The sequence below is a fragment of the Trachemys scripta genome, chromosome 3 (genome assembly GCF_013100865.1).
Source record: "Trachemys scripta elegans isolate TJP31775 chromosome 3, CAS_Tse_1.0, whole genome shotgun sequence".
Lineage (NCBI taxonomy): Eukaryota > Metazoa > Chordata > Testudines > Emydidae > Trachemys > Trachemys scripta.
In genome coordinates, this window is record NC_048300.1 from 150,880,425 (window position 1) to 150,903,021 (window position 22,597).

Sequence of the window (22,597 nt, forward strand, 5' to 3'; positions counted from 1 at the left end):
TCTGGGGGTTGGGGGTGTAAGGTTTTGGGCAGTCAGAGTATAGGTGGGGGGGTCTCAGGAGGGGGCAGTTAGGGGACAAGGCACAGGGAGGCTTAGGTAGGGGATGGGGTTCTGGAGGGCAGTTAGGAGCAGGGTCCCAGGAGGGGGCAGTCAGGGGACAGGGAGCAGAGGGGTTTAGATGGGTCAGGAGTTCTGGGGGGGGCTGTCAGGGGGTGAGGGTGTGGATAAGGGTTGGGGCAGTCAGGGGACAGGTAGGGGGTAGGGTCCTAGGGGGCCAGTTAGGATGTGGGGAAGGTCTCAGGAGGGGGCAGTCAGGGGACAAGAGGCAGGGAGGCTTAGGGAGGGGGTGGAGTCCTGGGGGGCAGTCAGGGGACAAGGAGTGGGGGGGAGGGTTGGGGGTTCTGAGGGGGCAGGAAGTGGGAGGGAGTGGAAGGGGCAGGGGCGGGGCTAGGACAGGACGGGGGTGGGGCTAGGACAGGGGCGGGGCTCCTCCCGTCCTCTTTTTTGATTGTTGAAATATGGTAACCCTAGTTCTTCCCTATTGTTTTCAATATAGAAGAAATTGACATACATCGTATCTTAGCCTATTATCCTTATATTGCATTTCTTTTTCAAGAAGAATCTGAGTCAAATTTACAGATGATACCACATAAAAAGCACATTATAAATAATTAACAAAATTCTGTAAAAACTCAGTTCCAGGGGAATATAACCTATTTAAAGAGAGAAACCTTGCAAAGAATATCTCAGTTATATTCTAATTAATCTAAGAATATGTAGGATAAAATGTAATGAGCTAGCACCCATCCTGAGCAGCAAGCTTGGTGTGTATCACACACACCTCAGTTATCTTTGCTGGGAATCCTCCCTAACTGGCCATAGAGTGTCTGGGGAGATGGAGTGGTGTGCTACAGTCCCAACACATCCATGGCATGGAGCTGAGGATCAGCAGTGACAAATTCTCTGGTTTTGTCCTCACTTTCCCTTGAGCATTGCCTATAAGGAACCTCCATGGAGTTGTTTCAGGATAGCAGCCATGTTAGTCTGTATCCTCAAAAAGAACAAGAGTACTTGTGGCACCTTAGAGACTAATAAAATTTATTAGAGCATAAGCTTTCATGGGCTACAACCCTTGCATCCGAAGAAGTGGGTTGTAGCCCACGAAAGCTTATGCTCTAATAAATTTGTTAGTCTCTAAGGTGCCACAAGTACTCCTGTTCTTTTCCATGGAGTTGGCTCTCTCCTGTCCAGAGGTCGCGAATACCTGCTCAACTCCCCTAGTCAAAGCCTTTGTGTTCTTGTGCAGCAAAACCACACTGGTTCCACCACCAGGTGAATCTCAGTAGAGTGGAGACTGGATTTGCCCCATTGGACATAATCATGAAATGATATGCAATGTCAATGGGAATTCTGCATGTGGAGAGCTTGAATTTCATTCTCTTACGAATATAGCAAGGTGTCTTTTCAGAAGATATATTGAGATTGAAAGTTTTGTAGATAACTTCAGAGAAGACAATTTCTGACAAGAAATGTCTAGCCTCGTGTAAGAAAATATTTTACTTTTTTTCATCAACATGAGTTCCCTATTGCTGAAAGCTTATTGAATTGGCCAGATACAAAAGGTCTGCAAAATACCATTATTATTTCACACCTTACGTTTCAAGTTGCTAGCTTCATTAACTTTCTCATCTAAATATTACATCAATATGCATTGCATTAGTAGAAAAATAGGAGCATTCTAAGTGAATGTTAAATTGACAGATTTTAGTCTATTAATCTTAAAAACCTTGATTAACCTTGACAACTTAGTTAAATGATAAAACCAAAAGCTTCTGAAAATTAATAAGCTGATAAATATATTTTTGCCTAAGCCTTTACATTTCATCTGTCTACAACAGGCACTGTTCACGGAGACATGTTATGATTCAACCACAGCATTTAAAGCACTTTTTCATTGGCAATGCATTACATTTTCAATCCAGCCCTGACTCCAAGGATCAAAATTCTTTTGATCAGATGAACATGAGAAACCAATTTGTCAGTTCAGGTTCTGGAGGGCTGTTAAGAACAACAACAAGGGAATAATTTAATTTGCTGCAGTTATAGTTGAACAAGAGGCTCATGCTGAAACAATGATAATTTCAAAGAGTACAAAACATATAAAGCCAATTCTTCCAGGTCAAGTCAAGAATAAATAGTAAATTTTCATTACATTGCAAAAGATATTAAATGTGAAAGCTTTTTATTAAGTAGATATGGTCTAAGAGAATGTTATTCAGTTCTGGATATACATTAGGGTTAGGGCTAGTGTTTAGGCTTGGAAGTCTTAGTTTTGATGTATATTGTAAATTGTCCCCATAAAATTTCATTTCAAAATTGCAGAATTCTCATGAGCTGTTCTTCAAAGGTATTGCACAAGCATCTTGAGCCAAAAATCTTACAAGACTGTTCTTGCAAAATGGTGACTGCAACCAAACCATAACTCTAAAATCGTTTCCTTATGATTTGGAGTCTGACCAAGAGCCAGAACAGTAGCTGAGTTTGGATCTCTGGGTTCAAAGCTAAACCAACCTTTTCTCTGTTCTGGTTTAGGTCCATCTCCTATATTAAAGAAACTGTGGGTTCAAAAGCAAGTCTTTCATGGTAAAACTGGATCCCTGTAATCTTTCTTTATTGTAGCCAACCCCCTGCCAAAATACAACCCAACAGTTCACAGAGTCTTTTCTTGTATGCAGAGGATATATGTAAATTTAACTAGAAGGTAATTAGTGAAGTTAGGGGAAAAGGCCCACAGCAACAACACACATTTTCCTTTGCTTAACGTCATTAACAAAGTGCAAAGAAACCCAGCTAAAATGTGCTGAAAGCTTAAGGGCCCGATGAGCTATGTCAATTTATACCAGCTGGGGATCTGGCCCAGAGAGGAGTTAGTATTTTCTGTAATACAGTTGCAGTTGTGAAATTCATTATCTGGGATCAAAAAAGATGTTCAAGTTATTGCAAACATTTCTGTCAAAAACACTGGTAGCAAAGCTAGTCTGCATCATTGCTTTCATTAATTATTGATGGGAAGAAAACTCTTTATTTTGGGAATATTACATAGTAGTTCTTATTAAACTTAAGTATCAAATATTATTATTTTATGAAAGTTGTTAAAGCTGTTTTATAAAACCAGGTTGCCAATGACTTCCCTTATTCTCACTCTGATGGAGGTTAAACAACATCAGTCAGAAACTCACAGAAACTAATTGTTGACAGGGTCAATGTTGATTTATATGCGTATTTCCCCATGGATTGGCTGAGAAAATATTTCATGCAGAGTGGCTATTCTCTAGTCCCACCATCTCCTGGCTTAAATATGCTGAAGTGCCATCCCACAGTGTTCACCCTAAGCGACTTCTGCAAGGTTGGAGGGGAGGCATCAGACTATCCTTTATCCTCCTTCCAAGAGATTTTGGTAGTTTTTGTTGGATCTTAAGATACTTTAATTTACTCTGTGTTAAAAGAAGGAAAGATAATTTGGCCAATGATGTTCAGTGGCACAAGGCTTAACAACGTCATATAATGAAATAAGAGTGCTCTGGCTGAAATTAGATGTCAGCCAACATTTTCAAAAGTGACTAGAGGTTTTGGGCATCCAACTTTAGACATGCCAAAGAGACATGATTTTCAGACAGTGCTCAGCACTGAGCACCTACCTTCTCAAAATCAAGCCCCTTTAAGGTGACAAGTTGTACACCCAAAATCCATATTCACTTTTGAAAATCTTGACTTTCAAAATTGGCTACAGGTAATTCACCAAACTTTTTTCAACCTGCACCCCTTATCTACAGACTTTTCCTATAGCTCACTGGATATACTCTACTTTCTACTCTCCCTAGACAGCCTCTTGTCTTTCTGCATCTTGGGTTTTATCTTCCTCCCAAGTGAAGGCTTGATCCTGCAGGTTGTTGAATGCTAATGATAAAGTTCCAGAAAAGCAAAGTGATAGTGCTAAGCTCTCTGCACCTGTGGAGATAGTGTACTTGTGGAGATGCATAATATGGCAAAATATGCACACCCTCAGCAATGTGAGTAAATGTGTATGGCACAGGGGAGTAGAGGGAAATACTATGCAATAAGTAGGCGCAGCAGAGAGTGTTGTGATGATAGCTGAGTGGTCTAAGTGCAGTTCTGCACATGCACATTATTTCATTATTTTAGGATACTCCTCATGACTCATTGGAGTGCTGCTATACCCAAGTGTTTACAGAAAAATGAACTTTGGCCAAGTTTTCTACACTGTATACAAGCAGTCCCAACTCAGTGAGAGTATTGGTGTAAATAAGGTGAATAGATGTTGTCCCTCTATAAGAAAATGTAAACAGAGATGACATGAAGGCCAGCCATTGAAAATTACATGCTTCCAACAATTCCCAAGAAATAGTATTGCTGACAGCCAGATGATCAGTGTTTGATAGTGTAGGATGGCCATGTGTTCTTTCTGGACCATCAGTCTGCAGGTATGGCATGGAAATTTCAAATGAATATTTTGAACAAGTTCCTTCTAAAGGTTTTAGTTGCCGAACTGCATTTGGGAACAGAGCAATAATCAGTCTACTGGTCTTTTATTTGATACTAACAGAGAAGGGAGAACCAGCTATACACAAATGCAGACCTGCTGAAGGATTGTGTGGAATCTACTGAAATTTCCACCAGGGAGTTTAGCTTTATTAACTATCCAACAAGATGAAGTAAGTGTGTACTGCAGGACTGAGTCCCGAGGCAGCCTAGTTCCAACCAAGAAGTTAAGCATCAAGCAGTTGGCATCAGACACACTATTTTGGCTGGATATCAAGGCACCTGGTGAGCTATCATTATATATATATACATATATATATTTTATATATATATATATTTTTATATATATATATATATATAAATATACCTATCTCATAGAGCTGGAAGGGCCCTGAAAGGTCATCGAATCCAGGCCCCTGCCTTCACTAGCAGGACGAAGTACTGATTTTGCCCCAGACCCCTAGGTGGCCCCCCCTCAAGGATTGAATTCACAATCCTGGGTTTAGCAGGCCAATGCTCAACCCACTGAGCTATCCATCTTATCAATATTTATAGGGGATATATTATTGAAGTTATAAAGAATTAAAAAATAGTCACTTCATAAACTAATTGGTAAAGTTCTCTTTTCAATATCGGGAGTAACTACTATTCCATAAGGTGTTGTTTCAATGCTAATAATAAACAGAAATGACACCCAATAGAGGGCAAAAACGGAAATCACTGGTCAAGTGGCTTTTCTAATAGTTGGAATACCCATGTTAGGGAACCAGTCTGTGGCCCAGCTCACCATCTGATAATAGTGGGAGTAGTTTGTACCACTCTCAAAGCTCTCCCAAAGATAGTAGCACTACTGTATTTGTAAATGCACTTTACAGATATCAGGGAGAAGGATTGGGGGATATAAAGAAATGGTGACTGAAAATGCACTGCCATCCTTGCTCAGGAAATGAGCTGTTTTCTATATTATCTATTTCAAAGTCTAACAGGGAGAGGGAGAGTCCATGCACTGAAGCTCATGGATAGGTGCTTGGGGCACATCCCAGCTACCTCACTGGGTATTACTTTTTTATTTCTTGGGGGGCAACATTTCTTATGAGGAAACTTTGTTACATCTCTCAAAACTGGCCGTTTTTCATGGATCACATTGTGCAATGAGTCCTCAGGAGACTGTGCATTCATAGATTATACAGCCAGAAGACAGTATTGTTAATGTTTTGTATGTTTGTTGTGATCAGAGTGAACATGAGGCATGGGAGCCTTTTATTTGGCTATCCAGATAGTATATTTTGTGATGCTAAAGCTTGTTCTAAATTATAGTATACACTAACTGTTTGGAATGGATGGTAGAGGTGAATGGAATAGGAAACTTAAGCCAGTACCTGTATATACAAGTTGGTGTTTGCTTTGGTTTTGTTTCCCTGTCCCCTTCTCTTTTGCTGGCCAACAAACTGTTTTGTCTTGCTTTAATCAGGGGTAACCCCGAGACAGGGAATATATTGAGGACAGAGGGTGTTTAAACAGACTAATAATTGTATGGCTATCTGAGCATTTCAAGAATCATTTTCAGGAAAAGTAAAGGTATAAGACTCTGAACTTGCAAACTGCTTTTTTTCAGCTGAACTCTGATAGCTATGTAGAGTGTCATTGGAGTCAGTGGAGCTATAGGTGCAGGGCTTTGACCATGTGGAATATGTTTGAACATGTAGGAGTAGTCCTACAAGAAATTTAAGTGAATTAGTCTTAAAAAAAGGTTTAAAAAGGGGGAGGGGAGGGAGGTCAAAATTGAAATGTAACATTTTGACCAACCTGAAACAAGAATGTTTTCAGTTCATTATTATTTTTAAGATTTCTGACTTTTCATCCCAATTTGAGATAGGAAATTTTTTCCAACTTTCAAAAATATTTGAGCAATGAGAAATCCATTTCCCATCTCATCTCAACTCAAGATAACCAGTGACAACTGGGAACCATTAGCGATCACGGGTATCTGGATATAGGAAGTCCTAATAATAAAGCTATGCCCAGAGGCTGGAGTTCATACTATTAGACAAGAGATGGGAAGCCTTGTCTACTCTGGAAAGTGTTGTTGAGGAATTAGGTGGTCATTTTGTGTGTGTATCTTTTTACAGTGTGTTAAAATCACATTCTTTAAGAATTATTGCTGTGCACTTGGATGATAAAATTACTTGACTTTTGCATCACATGGTAATAATGGTGGGTTGTTTGGTTTGGTTTTTGAATGAGGAGGGTTTTAACTCTTCATAAGAGAGACTACATATAAACATATCCTAGAAAATAACAGAACAGCTGCAGGGCAGTTACTCATTAGTTTTCAGGTAGTGCTGGAAGGACCATGGTAGTGGGCAAAAATCTGAGCTCTGGGCTATGTGCTTGCATACTTATAGTACATGCAGTTCAAAAGGGGCTCTTTAAGTAGACTTATGATTGATTTTTTTTGTAGTTTGCTATTATTTCCTTCTTATTTTGCTATTTTTAAATCAAGAGAAGTTCTTACACAATGTATACCACCCTTTGTTCTTTAATGAGCTATCCTAATCTCTCCTGGAAATAATGGGCATTCTTGTATGGAAACATTTAAAATGGTCCATTCCATTCTTGCTTTGGGGTTCCTACATCATAAAATATTAGGCAATTCATATGGAATTTTCTATCTAGAACATAGTGTAAAATTATCAAAGGTTGACAATAATTCTCATTAAATTAGTTGTTTTACTGGATAAGCTGTTTTGTGCTTTTATAATGCCTTTCATCTCAAAAGTTCCCAAAACATTTTAGAAATTGATATACAAACTCTATAGGAATAACCACATTGACATGTCCCCTCTACCAGGGTGAAACTGCAAGTTTTTAACGCAAGATAACTGTAGGAGACTGAGTCTAAAAATCATTATCCAGTTATGTATGCTCTGTGACCGTATCTCTCTGTGACCCACATCCCTACTTGGAAAGGAAGAATCAATTGCCTTTCCTGATAATCTGCAGACAGCTCTGTAGTCCTGGGCTCCTGTGTTTCAGGAAGGTTAGAGAATGCATGTACCTGGAGGGAAGCACATAAGTCTTCGTCTGCAGAGATTTCATAGAAAAAGTAATACAGTCTATTCTATAGTTCTATTATTTTTCTGCTGCATCCCACCGCTTATAAGACAGACCTCAAAGGCAATGACAGCCAATAGAGCATGAGAATTACTGCAGGAAGTCCAGAATTGTAGTGGAAGCATAGGGCTTCTATCCAGATGGCCATGTGCTCATGGAGTCAGGGAGACTTGTTTCCCCCTGTGATGGACAAATCTTACCCCTCCTAGACAGAAGAATGTAGAGGAAATTCCACAAGGGGCATTCTCATGATCTCATGAATGATTCTCATCATTCAGGCCATATCAAACTAAATGGCTAAACAAATGCAGTGTCTGATGACATGTTAACTTCACCACCACTGCTGATCAATGGAGTTTTTACATCTATTTAGTGTGTTGGTGATCAGGATTTCTTCTCCTAAAAGTGCAATCTGTATTGTGCCTTTCTCCCCCTACATTTATCTAGAATACAGAAAACCTACGAGCAAAAAAAGAATGATACAAGGATTTTTTTTTTAATCTGGAACTGACAGGAAAAAAATATTCATCTTCAGTTCCTTGGCTTCTCTGAAACAGGAAATAATCACATACAAAATAAAAGTTCACAGATGAATAAGAAGTACAATTTCCATTCTAATTAAAGTGCTTCTATGCAATTCATGTTTAAAGAAAAAGGTATAGTTTGAAATTCTTAGCATTATACAGTTCAATAACATCCACAATTTTATTGATTGGCTGCTAACACTACCTGGACAGAGGGCAGTGTTATTGCAAACCCTTGATTCTCTTAAAGGGCCGCTGCAGTGTGTCCCGTAAGGTGATACACAAGTTCTGGTTCGCACCTGCGACCCTTGACCACAAGTAACTGAACATGTGCTCCATTGGGCCCACTCTTCAACACCAGATTCACCTGTATTCAAGACAACAAACAAACATGAATACTGTCATGAGTATTAATAAAGATTTTTGTTTGCCAAAGTTTATTATGGCATGCAGGTATAATTTAAAGACAAATAAACTAAACTAAAATAAACTTAAAAAAATAATGGAAAGAAAGCAGCTTTGAAAAGCTGGAGAAAAACCAATTTGACCACTTGGCATCATTTACAGCTTCCTTAGAACTACTGTCTTTCAACATTCCAGAAACAACACTGCCCTTGGCACACCAAAGTAACAGAAAAGTCTAGTTTTTCATAGCTAAAAATGATTTATTTTTGACTGATTATATTTAGCACTCCAAAATGAAGGCTAGATGATAGTTTTTAAGGAATGATGACAGCAGAGTCAAATCTTAAAAAAAAAAAAAAAAAAAAAAAAAAGTATTAAATTCCCTTTGGGTGAGAGCAGCATTTGAGAGAAGATTCCTGACCCTCTGATTTTACCCATAAACAAAAAATAATCTTTCAGAACTTTACTGTAGCTACACAGACTATTAAGCTTAATGGCAGGCTAAGAACTTTGATTTAATATTTCATCATAGTTCTTCATTATTAGACTTTGATATGGGGATGACCTAAACTGTTTGCTGCTCTACACACTGTTACTGCATACAGTAATTACCGCTATTTTCAATGGGGTTATATAGTTATAACTTAATAGAACAAATAATGTACAGTGAACAACTTAGCCAAAAAATATATCTGCTATTTCTGCTCACAGAATATGTTTAAGGAATTGCAATATCTTCAAATGCATTTGTTATTTAAAAATATCTGACTTTTGTTATTCTATGGATTATCACCAAAAGCAAGATTCTCCTACTCTTTCTCATAACGTGTACTATCTTAGTCTTTGAGCAATCATAGTGAAATGAATAGGATTACTTAGCACAAGATACTAGTCAATATGAGCATCGGTGACAAAATCGGGTCTAATTTGTGAAGATTTGCTATTTGAGCTGAGTCAGTTTGTTGTTAGTGGTGAAATCTACCACATGGTATTACTTCTGTTCCCTGACCTGATCCGTGCACAAACATTCTGGTATGACTATTTGGGCAAGGGTGTTTAAAATTCATTTTCACTTGCGTCTCTGAAATTCTTTATCTGAACGCATTCATGCTAGGAAAATACAGAAAGGGTATGAACCTGGCTGAAGCAAATTCATTGAACAATCTCTGTAAGTAATCATGGAATTGTATTCACCTAGCTTCATTACAGTCATTGTAAAATACAATGCCATGGGCCTTATTAGGCCATTGATTTTAAACCTAAGTTCCTTCTGGAACAAACTGGAACTTATATTTAAAAATCAATGTCATTCTATGAACTTTTATCTTTAAGTAATTATTAAAAATTAAGAATCTTGTTTGCATCCCTGTATCTTTATCTATTCTTCCAAGGTTTTGCCCATAGCAGCAATCACGAAAACTCTGCAGCCAGGAAGACTCAGGTAGTGTCTTCCTTGAGTACTGTAAATGTCATATAGTGATTTGTCCAGAAACCATGTTCTTGTAGCAGGGCATCCGGCCTGCCCCTTTCTCCCCACAAAGCAAGCCCACCACATGTCTGGTCTCCACTACTCCATTAAACAGGAATCGTAAGGATATTCAAAGCCGCCCAAAAACCAAGCACAGCACAATGTGCCACTTACTCAGTATCAAGCCAGAACACTTTATAATTAAAACATACAAACCCTCTAGCCTTTCATAAAATTGAAGAATTTGCAAAAACATCTATGAACAATGACAATTGCTTAAGGTTTATTAAGGTATGAAAGCTCACAAAATGTGAATCTTGCAAGCTTTACACTCATTTGTTACAAGGATCAAGTAAAAAGCAACAGAGGGTCCTGTGGCACCTTTAAGACTAACAGAAGTATTGGGAGCATAAGCTTTCGTGGATAAGAACCTCACTTCTTCAGATGCAATAACACTTGCTCCCAATACTTCTGTTAGTCTTAAAGGTGCCACAGGACCCTCTGTTGCTTTTTACAGATTCAGACTAACACGGCTACCCCTCTGATACAAGGATCAAGTAGAAAATTAAGCATTTTATTGTTTAATAATCTCTCTTGTGTGTCATTTATGATTTTGATTAGGCTGTTACATGACTTGCGTTGAGATCAGAGGAAGTAATGTAGTAGGTATGACTATTCTATAGGCAACCAGTAACTGTAATAGTTAGTATTATACAATATACACTATAGTCTCTGTGAAGAATGTAGAAAAGAACTTATTGTAGTAGCATCTGCACTTCTATTCCAGGCAAATCCTTCATTTTAGTTTCTTTCTTTTCCTACAGCTTTGACACTTGACTTTGCCTTTGTAAAAGTGGTTTAGATGAAAGGTCAAACAGCACAAAAAGTCAAAGCAATGCTTCTCAATTTGTTCCTCATTATGTAAAACAGTCTTATATACTGAATGCAAATTACCCATTATCCCACACAGACCTGGTGACAGTGCACTGCTATTAAAATGCAGAATGCAGTATTAAAAATTAAAACTATTGGCTAACTTATACAGGAAAAAGTTGTTTTTAACCTTCACAATGTAATGGACAAAAGTAGTAGCTTAGTATTAAAGAATGTGATTGTATTTAGTGAGTTTTAAGATGAAAATTGCCTACTGAAAGCCTTGAAGAATCTATGTACCATACAACAGTATCTCTTGGCTCCCAATCCAGAAAACACTTAAGTATGTGCTGAATTTTAAGCATATGAGTAGTCCCTTTGAAGGCAATGGGACTACTTAGATGTTCAGAGTTTAGCACATGCTTAAGTGCTTGTTGGATCGAAGCCTTAAGAAGTAACATGACATTTCATGCACAAGGAATAGCAATTTTTGTGAGATTAGGAAACATAAAGAACAGATTTGTCTCACAAAATATTCCATTCCTTTTGCAGAATCATATTACTTTTTACTAATCCTTGCTCAAAGAAACATGATGTATTTGATAATATTTTTCAGAGGGGGGGGGAAACACATTATATAATTTCTAGCAAAATATTGCTTTATATTATCAAATATACTAAAAGTTTTCTAGATTAAGCCTGGGTTTTGACTGTCTGCCTAATCCCAGATTGCATTTCCTGTTTTTTTTTTTTGTTTTCCTTCTGAATATTACAAAAAAGGACTATGCTTTGTTTTCTTTTTAGCTGTTAGTTACTTTATACCTACCATGTTAAACCTATGATCTCAAATTAAGTGGTAACAAACTAACAATCCTTCCTTTTCCTGAGTTGCTAGACCTGTAGGAGAAAATTCTGTCTGGAATGTCTCATTGATCTGTGAAACACTTACCTGCATTTATATATTCTAAATCCCATAACATCTAAAGAAAGGATAATTTCAGGAACACAAAAATAACAAATATAGGATAATTAAATTATGAAATTATTTATTTGAATTTTTTTAAGTTGTACACAGATACACATACAAACACTTTCTTTAAGGACTAAATATTAGGCCTGACACTCTATTGGTGTCAAGGGGATTGGATCCAGTCTTCTCAAACAGTATTGAACATTTCTCATAACTATCTGTCCAGCACAATATGCATTTCCTAGAATGCAATTTGGACTTCTGCTGTGTCTTTGCCCTTTCATTACATGAAAAAGGTATGCTTACACTTTAACTATAGTTATTTTTAATTATTCTTTATTACATACAAAACAATTAGACTAAAATGACAAGAAATTATATAAACCAAAAGAAATCTATATGATTTCCATTTTCAAAACTCCACTAGTTTTCTTAGTGTATGAGTAAATCTATGAAGTATGTTAGAAAATCCCAGTGTTTCTGTTTAAGAAGATATCACATTAGTTTTATCACAAGAAAATAAATACATTACAGTGAAAAGATGAAATGATCACGACAAAGGAAAATCAAAATGAAAAGATGAAAATTAGTAAAACTGTTCTAAAAAAGAACACAGTATTATTTAAAATGAGTTCTGTACAGTATGCAAAAGATATGTCCTTAGAAATAAGCATGTGAATTTGTATGCTCTGCACACACATCTCACATGCTTTCAAAACAGGAACTTGGAAACCAAGCCTGTATAATTCTGAACTTCCATATCCCACTTCATTGCCACCATATTTCCAGAGTAGAGGGTATTGGTGGTCCATTTGAAATGCAGTTCTCTAAAAACCATAGAAAATGCACTGCAAATGGATGTATAGTTACTGTTCAGTAGTAGGTTTACAGTTAATTTATATAAAAAGCTAAAACAGATTCTGAAATTTATTAGGGTAATTATAAGAAATCAAGAAACAGCATTAAATCAAAAGGGTTAGTCTAAGTAATAAGAAACTGACGTCATCAGTCTGAAATAAATATGTAAGTAATAAGCTCCCACTGTGCCTAAACAGAAACTGTATGAAACTGAGGAACTTCCGAGATAATTTCTTCCATTTATGTCCGACATATAACTGCAGACATCTTCCAGTATTGTCGATTGGGTTCATGCATAAAAGCAGTCCCAGGTACTGGTGTGAGGGCAGCACCCTTTGTCTTCTAAAATTTTTATAAAAAGGGATCACTATCGATTTTTATACATTTATGCTTACATTACTTACTATACGACTTCTGAAAATCTGTTAAAAGTGTAAAGCACTCTATATCTAAGGAAGTCAACATGCAACTTAACTAAATGCAATTATAGCTCATTTACTAAAATGAATATTAAACTTGAAGCATTATGTAGGAAAGATGCAGACAATCTTCTAGGTTAGTATCTATGGAATACAGTGTAAATTGTTTCAAATCCATACAATGCTTATGTGGCACAAGGTTTCTGATGCAGCAATTTATTGAATGGAGTAAGGTGGGCACATTAAAGAGTCAGCATATACCAACTATTACAACACAGTGGTATCTGAGATGCACTGTTATTACTCTATAATTAGAACAGGACAGGACTTCAGTATCTTAGGACCTGATCCATCCTTTACTGAAATCTATGGGAGTCTTTTTTTTTTTACCTCAAAGGGAGCTGGATTGGATCCATAGATACTATCGCATGTTAATTGTTGGTAAATGCTGACTTTTTAGGGACAAGAGCTGGGTGTAGATTCTTTATGTAATATTTTGGTATCTTTATCCAAAGACGGTTCAGTTGTTAAAATAAATTTGGAAAATATGTCTTAGACGTACAACTGTTAGATAATATGCATATCAAATTCATACCTACTTATATATTTAGCAAGTATGATCCAGAATCTAGAGAATATAGTATTATGTTGGGACAAGGACACTAAGTGCTGAAGACATGCACATTAAAGGCTCCTAATAATTAATTAATATGATAAATGCCCAAAGCAGGGATTAGATTTCAGTTGTTCTATTTATATTAAAATTCTAACATACTTCCTTAACATTTTTTTTTAAACGTTGATAGATGGTCACTGTAAACTACAGTTAATCTCAAAACTGGACTATGTCTTTCATGTGTGAGCCTGCTTTAATTATTAATAAACTCATGTTCATATTAAATCAGTCAGTATCCACATTCACAGTGCATGTTTTTATATGTTCTACCTAATTCTCAGCTACTTTATTTATGGACTTTAACTGGTGGGAAAATAAATAAATAAATGGTTCAAAAATATCAGCTTAGAAAACTGACAGGTATGCAGTAAAAGGTTATGGAACATGCAGTGGCTTTACTAAAATTAACAACAGTAAATAGAAAAATGTAACTAATGTATTACCAGTTTGTGCCATAAATTTAGCAGCATCAGCTTGTTCCTGAGGGACCCTTTTCTCATGAACAGATCGAGGTCGCTGACTTTTAATTGTATGATCTCCCATCATTCCAAATTCTAAAGACAGAATAAAGGTTTATGAAAGCTTGTGTGTAGACATTTCTCACAGGTACATACTGTCTCATGCAATATGTTCCTAAACATACCTGGACATTGCTGGTTAAGTTCAAATGATCATGGCAATTATCAGCTTATTTTGCTATGCTCATCTTTTAAAACTATACTTAAATTCACGTTTGCAAAACTTTAAACATGACTTTATTGTAAGAAACAATAAAAACATTCAATGTAGTGACACTTGTACTATAATTCAGCTGCATGTTACAAGACAAAAACAATTATTCAAATGGAGACATTATATTCTTATATTTTAAATCAGTGCAAACCACACCAGAAAATTACCACCACAATGTTAATTATTGCTGTTCTGTGACACAGCCCAGTTCCTTGTGTAGAAAGCTCCCATTCCTGCACTCATCCTTATGGACTGGCAAGCAGCTTTCCATGAGAACAGTGCCAATGCCACATAATAAAATGGCAATAAACTGCTTATTATACAACAACCGTCATGTTTGTTCCCTTCATTGCTTTGGAAAACACTCTATGAGTATGTGTACACTGCAGCTAGGAGCGTGCCTCCCAGCACAGGTAAACAGATGCACGCCAGCGCCGCTCCAGCTACCACACTTAAAATAGCAGTGTGGACACTGTGACACAGGCTAGCCACCTGAGCATGGACTACGGGAGCCAGGCAGGCTTGTACTCTGGCAGCTAGCCTGTCCCGCCACCCTTATTGCAACATCTGCACTGCTATTTTTAGTGTACCTGGTTGTGGTAGGCAGACATGGGCTAGGTCTACTCCAGTTAGAGTGAGTCTGTCTACCTGGCTCGGAAGCACGTTCCCAGCTGCAGTGTAGACATACCCTTTGAAGTCCAGAGCTATATTTTGCCATCAGTTTTTAACAGAACTCCCCATTTATTTCAAAGGGGACATCTGCGTAACAATCAGTGGGATAACATGGGCTTCAGTGCTGAAGCCAACAGTTCTTGATTTTTAATCCCAACACTGCCACTAGTTCCCTTTCTGGCTTTGGACAAATTCATTCATCCAGTGCTCCCTCTGTGATTGCATGTGCCATATAAGTGATATTTCTACCTCTGGAACATGTTTCCCTCTTTTCATCACAGGTGTATAGAAAAGCCTTCTGCTCTCAGATGCTCTACACTCAAGCGCAGTGGGGGTTGGGAGGCAAGGGGAATAGGCAGGTGATCCATGAGGCAAGAAGGCAATTCTCTCTATGAAATGTGAGAATGTGTTTGATACTCTGGAAGTTTAAAAATTCAGAGTTGCTTCTCTGAAGGCAGGTTACTTGCAGAGAGAGAGAACGGAAACCTAAGTCCCTTCATCTAGAAAATGGGGGTGATGATAATATTTACTTTCCTGCCCCAAAAGGTGTGGGGGAGGCTTTTACAGAGTTAATGTCTGTAAAACACCACATATACGTTAAATGCTATTATAAAACAGATTATTTTACTGTAATTTAAAAAAACTCTCATTCTCATATCAAGACTGTCTCAATTTTTAGTGTTAGCAAAATATTATAGAATCACAATCATACAATTTCAACAGCCAATCAGCAGAGAGGATGGCTATTTTTTGGCCTTTTCTAATAATTGTCAAGATAGCATTTCAAAATCAGTATTTGTCTCTGTAAATATTCTTTTATTAGCATCTTTTAAATTAAAATGTAACTATTCATTTGAGAGTAACAGCATATTTTGCACTCTAATGAGAATATTTGAAACATATAATTAACAAAATATTTTGTGAATTATATATGATATGTTAAAACCTAGAAATATTTATTACAGATAATTAAATTATTTAATATATAGTTTAAATTCCCCCCAATTTAAGCCAGGGCACCTTTATCATTCACTTTGTGATTTTATATTTTCTAACATAAATGAACAATGGGATCTTTATTAAAACAATTTGGGGAGATGTAGTCTGGATGTTCATTTAAACTGAAATAAACAGTGTGATCTGAAGATTATCTGGAGAGAGATGTTTGCTTCTTGAGCACCACCCATGTATTGAGAGATACTGGCACCATGCTTGCAGAATGCTGCTTACCCATCTTTCAACCCCCCAAATGAGTGCAACAATGGGAATGCTTTGCAAGAAGAAGGCATTCCAGAGGCATATGGGGAAATGTTAATGCTTTGGCCTCAGTCCTGCAAAATGCTGAGCACCATTCACAGTTGCAAGTACAGATTTCTCAGCACCTCAAGGAGTTGTTGCTCAGCATCTAGCAGAATGAAGCCCTAATGAAGAGATAAGAGAACTTTAAGGAGAACAGGCTTCAGTTTTGTCTTTGTTACACTAGCATTACTCTGGTATAACTGCATTCATGTCAATGGAGATATTCATGGCCAGGAATGGCAACAGAGAAAAAACACTTTATACGGACGGGAGTCATCTAATTTTATCAAAACCTCTCTCTTTTCCCCAATAAACAGCAAACTTTCCTTTTAATTTACAGATGAATGCACATTAGCCAGTTTTTAACGTATCTATCCACATTATATTGTGTATTTATAGAGTGCCAGTCACGCTCAGTAGTATCTCTTGTAACTAATATTACAAGTATTTTCTGTATATATATTGTCAAATATACCACAGGAATTATGTAGTCCTCTCATTTTGCATATTTAGTTGAGGTACTTAACCAAATACTGCACATGAACAACATATGGTAACAGGAAGTGTATTGTACTAGTATCAATGAGAACTTAAAAGGCAACAATTGCCTCACTAAAACTCAGATTTCTCATAAGAAAATCAGGGATAAGTACATTTTCTTAATGGGATCCAAAGTGTTTATGTGTATATCTGTATATATCTGAAATGTCTATGTATAGATTACAATCAAGTACTTTAACTAAGAGCTTTGTTTTGCCAAAAGTTCCCCTGGAAGTACAAAAGAAACTTAACTAAAATAACATTGTTTCTCTTCATTTCTAGTTCTCATCTAATTATCTAATTTTAAAACCTGAATAGTCATGTTTTTTCCCCTCTAATAGCTTCTGGGAAAGAAGACCCATAAGTATATAACTTTTAATAGTTTCTGTGTTGCTAAAATATTACCAAATCACACCTTAGCTTGAGGGAGCTGTTTGTGGGGAAATGGGAATAGTGATAGAGTAGTACCACATTGCTAGACATTGTCTGGCCCAGAGGTGCCCTACAGTTACAGATTGAGATGGTTCAACACAGAATGCTGCAATATGTTTCCGGTGCTTTTAATTGCATTTCTGAGCAAGGGAAGTTTCCTCACTCTTCCTATTCTTGGCTAAAACTTGTTGCTATGGGGAAACATTCGTCCCCAAGCCCAGAGACCATGAATCCTTGGGGATACAGGTTTCTGACAAGCTCTTCAGCTGGATATGCCTCCTAATGTTCTCAAGTGTAATGGAGAGATCCTTTCCTGCTCTGACCATATGTCATAATTTATTAATGTGAATTAAAATACTGCATTAAATAGTTGCCTTGAATCATAAACAAGGCTTTCTCTCACCCAGGAAGACAGATATATCACCAAGTCCAAAGCCCACCGAAGGTATTGAGAATCTTTCTGCTGCCTTTAACTGGCTCTGGATTAAACCCATGTTATATAAACCACCCAAAAAGCTTTGATGTTTTGCACTATAATGCAAACTATAATACTCCCATGTTCTGTCTGGAACCAATCCCATACAGAAACGTCTCCACAATCTACAAATACAGGAGTGGAAATTGTGTTTGTTGAAGACTATGAATAGACCATTGCCAGGTCAGGAAGTGTATATGTATAAACACATGGATCACATCTACTAAACTGTAGGCCACAACATAGTATAACATGCTCCAGGCTCCTGTTGTAGAGGTTCTAATGGAATAGCCACTCGACACGAATTTCACACTGTTGACATTAGCTTTTTCATGTGCGTTAAGTACCACCCAGAAATGTGATGTCATCTCAATTACAAGTAAAAAGGCCAGGAATTAGCTCGGTTTTAGCCACATCCAATCCAGATCCATCAATCTGGATGTGGCTTGATAATTTTCTTTCATTTATAACTCCAAAATGTGGTAACATGGTCCCATGTCTTTTGATAGCAAAAAATTATAACAGCATCTTTTGAATATGGGAAAGCTTCAGAGCAGATGTTAACTTTAACATTGTTTATCTGCAGCCTCATTGGCGTTACCTTTTCGTGATATGTTATGGGAGTTTTTATTCCTATTTAGTAATCTTTTTATTTAACATTTTTAAGTGAGAGGCTAAAATCTTGACGTCAGTGTAGGCATTTATAGGAGAGGTGCCATGTGCTCTCTGTAGGAACAAAGAAGAAAACATCTGTTAATAGTACAAAAATGCAAAGAAGGAAAACTGTGCAATACAAAACTAGATAACAGCTTTGCAAAATTCTACTCACCAATGGCTAGTATTTTCCTTCTGACTGGTGGATAATATATAATGAGATTTTTTTCTATCATCATCAAAATTAAGGTATAGGACAGCCAACTAGATTTTATGCCTGAGCTGCTAGGCAGTTTTGCAAGCAGGCTACACATACATCTGGGAGATCAGATGACATAACAAATCACTTGAGCTTTGTGCTCATGATTTCCACTATGTCATTAGAACCCCAGAATATAGATTTATTTCTCACTGTTATCTGTGTGCTACTCTCTACATAATATGAATCGTGGAATTGTTAAATGGACAGCTCACAAAAGAAAATATGACATTGTTCGACATAATAGCTGTGACTCCAGTATGAAAGATCTGCTGAGCTGGAAAAGTGATGCAGAGAACTCTAGTGTTACTCTTTTACAACCTGATCCTGTGAGGTGCTAAAGCATCCCCAACTCTCACTGAACTCAAGTGAAAGTAAAAGGTGTGCAGCAAATCTCAGGAAGTGATCAGCACCTCACAAATAAGCCTTGACTCTTAAAGACAATATGTCATTTTGTTTTCTCGGCCATGGCATTCTACTGTGCCCTCCAGGGTATTGTATCACCCTTATGTTATTTCTTCATGATCCTAAAATGTAAATAACACAATTACTGTTTCCTCCTTAGTATGGACTAAAGGCCAAATCCTAAAGTTCTTGTTGTCAGGAGCTTATATGTATTTAACTTTCTACAAAACCTACTTTCAAATTCTATGCACGAGCAGCTTAGTATGCAGCCCACACCAGCATAAATATGGGGCCCTAGTCAGAAGGTGCACAAAATAACTGCAAAATGGGATGTGGGGTGGAGAAATGTGGAAGGAGCCAGGATAAAAGCCATATTGCACCACGAACTTTCCAGCAAAACAACTCATTTATTTCTAGAGCCCTGCACGGATACAACATTTTTATCCGCATCTGATCTGCGATCTCCAAACATGGTCCACAGATATCCATGGACATAATGGGTATATCCACAGATTTTCCAGGCTCTCTTATTTCAGTAGATTTAGTCTATTTCATGCTGCAAGAAGCTTTGAAAAGGTTTGTGCACATTTCCTTCTTCCGTAGCCCCTTATCCAGACTCTGCCATAAGTAAAGTAGTACAGCATTCAGCATTTGCAGGTTTGAGCGTGGGATTAATCTTTGCAACGTGTGTTTCTATTCACACCCACGGCTGGTCAGTACAAAAATAAAATTCTTGTCACTAGATGGCAGGATGTGTATTTATTTACACAGCAAAGTTTTGCAATACATTGGAGAATTGTAGCTCTTTCCACTGCTTTTTTGTTACAAAATGACCCTCAGGTCTTGCTAAAGCAAAATTCCCATTAATTTCAAAGGGTTTTTTTCCTAAATAAGGCCTGAGTAAAATCTCTAGAGCACCATTCCTCACTTCCATTCCATAGCATTGAAGTTCCACTGAAACCCAGGGTGTCAGGGACTCTTATCATGGCTTCCCTTGGGAATACTGTAAAGGAGGATTTCCCCACCATGGCATGCAGGCTCCAATAATAAATAAATAATGAAATAATAAAATAATAATAATAATTAATAATAAATGAAGTAATAGAGCCCTAAGCTGTAATGGAGTTCTGTGGTAATCTCTGTTTAACCAGTGAGGGGACAATATTTGTTTCCTGTATGCCACCACCCAATGCTTCTGCATTTCACAAGTAGACCCTGCCTCCTCCCTGTACAGGTCTGGACTCAATAAAGAGTCTTCTGTGGCCTCTCAAGAAAGGTGGAGAATGGTACCATGGAGGTATTAATCCCTTCTTTCTCATCAGAGGAGTGACAGTCACACAAGGAAGGCACCTTTCAGGCACATAACCTCAGTAGCCCAATCTGGCTCTGAATAAGGGTCTTCAGGATTTGGCTTAATATATATAAACTCACATTGCGGACCAGCCAGTGTCTTTTTTTTTTTTTTTTTAAGAAGATAACAGCACAGATGTCTTACCCATCCTGCTGGAGGTAAGCAAGGCTTCTGATGTTATCAGTATGCATATCACTGGCCCCGAATGACTCTTTAGCCAGCCCCACATTCTCACATGCAACTATATATACCTTCCTCTCCTAACAGAGATGGGAAAGCTGTAGTTAGGATTTTATTTATTCATTCACTTTTTCATATTTTACTTTAAAAACTGAATTGAATATTCATTAAATAGATTTACATTGACAGTACTGGAGACTGACCACTATTTTTATCCAGAACACAAGTTCTGCACAGGCAGAGGAAGAACAAGGTTCTCTGCACTAGTCTGCCCATGTGCCTTGAATCTGACCTGGAGGGACTCAATTTAGGGCTACCTATTCAATCCATTGTGGGTTTTTTTTGCTACCAGTGGTGGTGGTATTTATTTATTTATTTTTGTGATTCTTCCTTTATTTTCAAAGAGTTAAATGTTGAATAGAATAAGTTCTGTCACTAAAGGGTAAAGTTAGATCTGGATTGTGAAGGCAGACTCTACTGGGTTGCTTTTATGGACATAATGGGACAAAGATACCTTATGATTCATGTCTACACAAAGAGCACTTTAATGATAGTGAAAATCTGGACTGTGGGCACTTTTACAATACTTCCCTTCAGTCCGACACCAAATAAAATTTACAGTTAGATGATCACTTACAATCAGATTGCTATCTTTAGCATTCAGTGCTATAATATTTTGATGTTATAAATATAATGATCAGAAATGGGAAGCCAATGTCCATTAAGACATGACCTAACTTCATGTAAAGGATTCTCAGAAACTGTTAATTTAGCTGAAGCAGTTATATCATCTCTTCTAATTTACAAAATAGCCTAGACAAACCTGAAGAAGAGCTCTGTGCAGCTCAAAAGCTTGTCTTTTTCAGCTACAGAAGTTGGCCCAATAAACGATATTATATCACCCACGTTGGGACCAATGTGGCTACAACAACAAAGCAAACAAAATATCCTAAAGTTACTCTGAACTAAGAAGTTAGAAATATTAAAACCTGAAAAGACAAAAAGGGTACAAGTTTCAAAAATACCTAATTGGCTTATGTGTCTAAGTCCCATTTCAAAAGTTGACGTAGGCACTTAGGCTCCTAAGTACCACTGGTGTTCACATCCATTTTTGAACATGGAACTTAGGTCCTTAAGACACCAGGCAATTTTAAAAATTTTATACAATCTTTTCATGTATGTTAAAAACAAAGCACCTTATCTAAAGTTTGCATGCAATAGGAAGTTATTACTGAAACCTATTGACAAAGTGTTTGGATATTTTTTCATTTATAATAAATTTAAATGATAAGGTATATTCTATATTTTGTGTATTATACTGTACCTGCACTTTAAGGAATGTCAGGATAGTACATGTCCCAGTATTTGTGACAATCAATATGCCCGCATTTGTATTAAGGATATATATCATTTTCTTTATGCATTCCTCTAGTATGGTTAGCATTACTGTAATTGGATGTGTGCTACCAAAATTGTGTGGTTGATTTTAGAATATACACTCATACTTTGATCTCAGAATACAGCTTCATATTTTGATCAGGAAAAAAGAACCTGAATTAAAAATGTATAAATAATTAGAAACCACAACAAGAACTTTAATCTTGCCCCTCAGACAAATACACAGATACACAGACCTTCATAACATTATTCAAGAAAAGGAATAATGATATGGGGTATGCATTCATCATACATCAGTAGCTGGTACAATGGTTCAAGAACTTGTACACCTCA

The 22,597-nt window shown here is 37.1% G+C and overlaps 1 protein-coding gene across 1 annotated transcript in view; it reads right to left on the minus strand.

Annotated features, from left to right (window-relative positions):
• ADGRB3 (adhesion G protein-coupled receptor B3) overlaps window positions 1–22,597 on the minus strand; it is a gene marked incomplete in the record, with an annotated part of 595,656 nt that overhangs the window by 334,536 nt on the left and 238,523 nt on the right. The window contains 2 exon segments of the mRNA XM_034766231.1: window positions 8,404–8,565; window positions 14,311–14,421. Coding sequence (XP_034622122.1) covers window positions 8,404–8,565; window positions 14,311–14,421 — 273 coding nt within the window.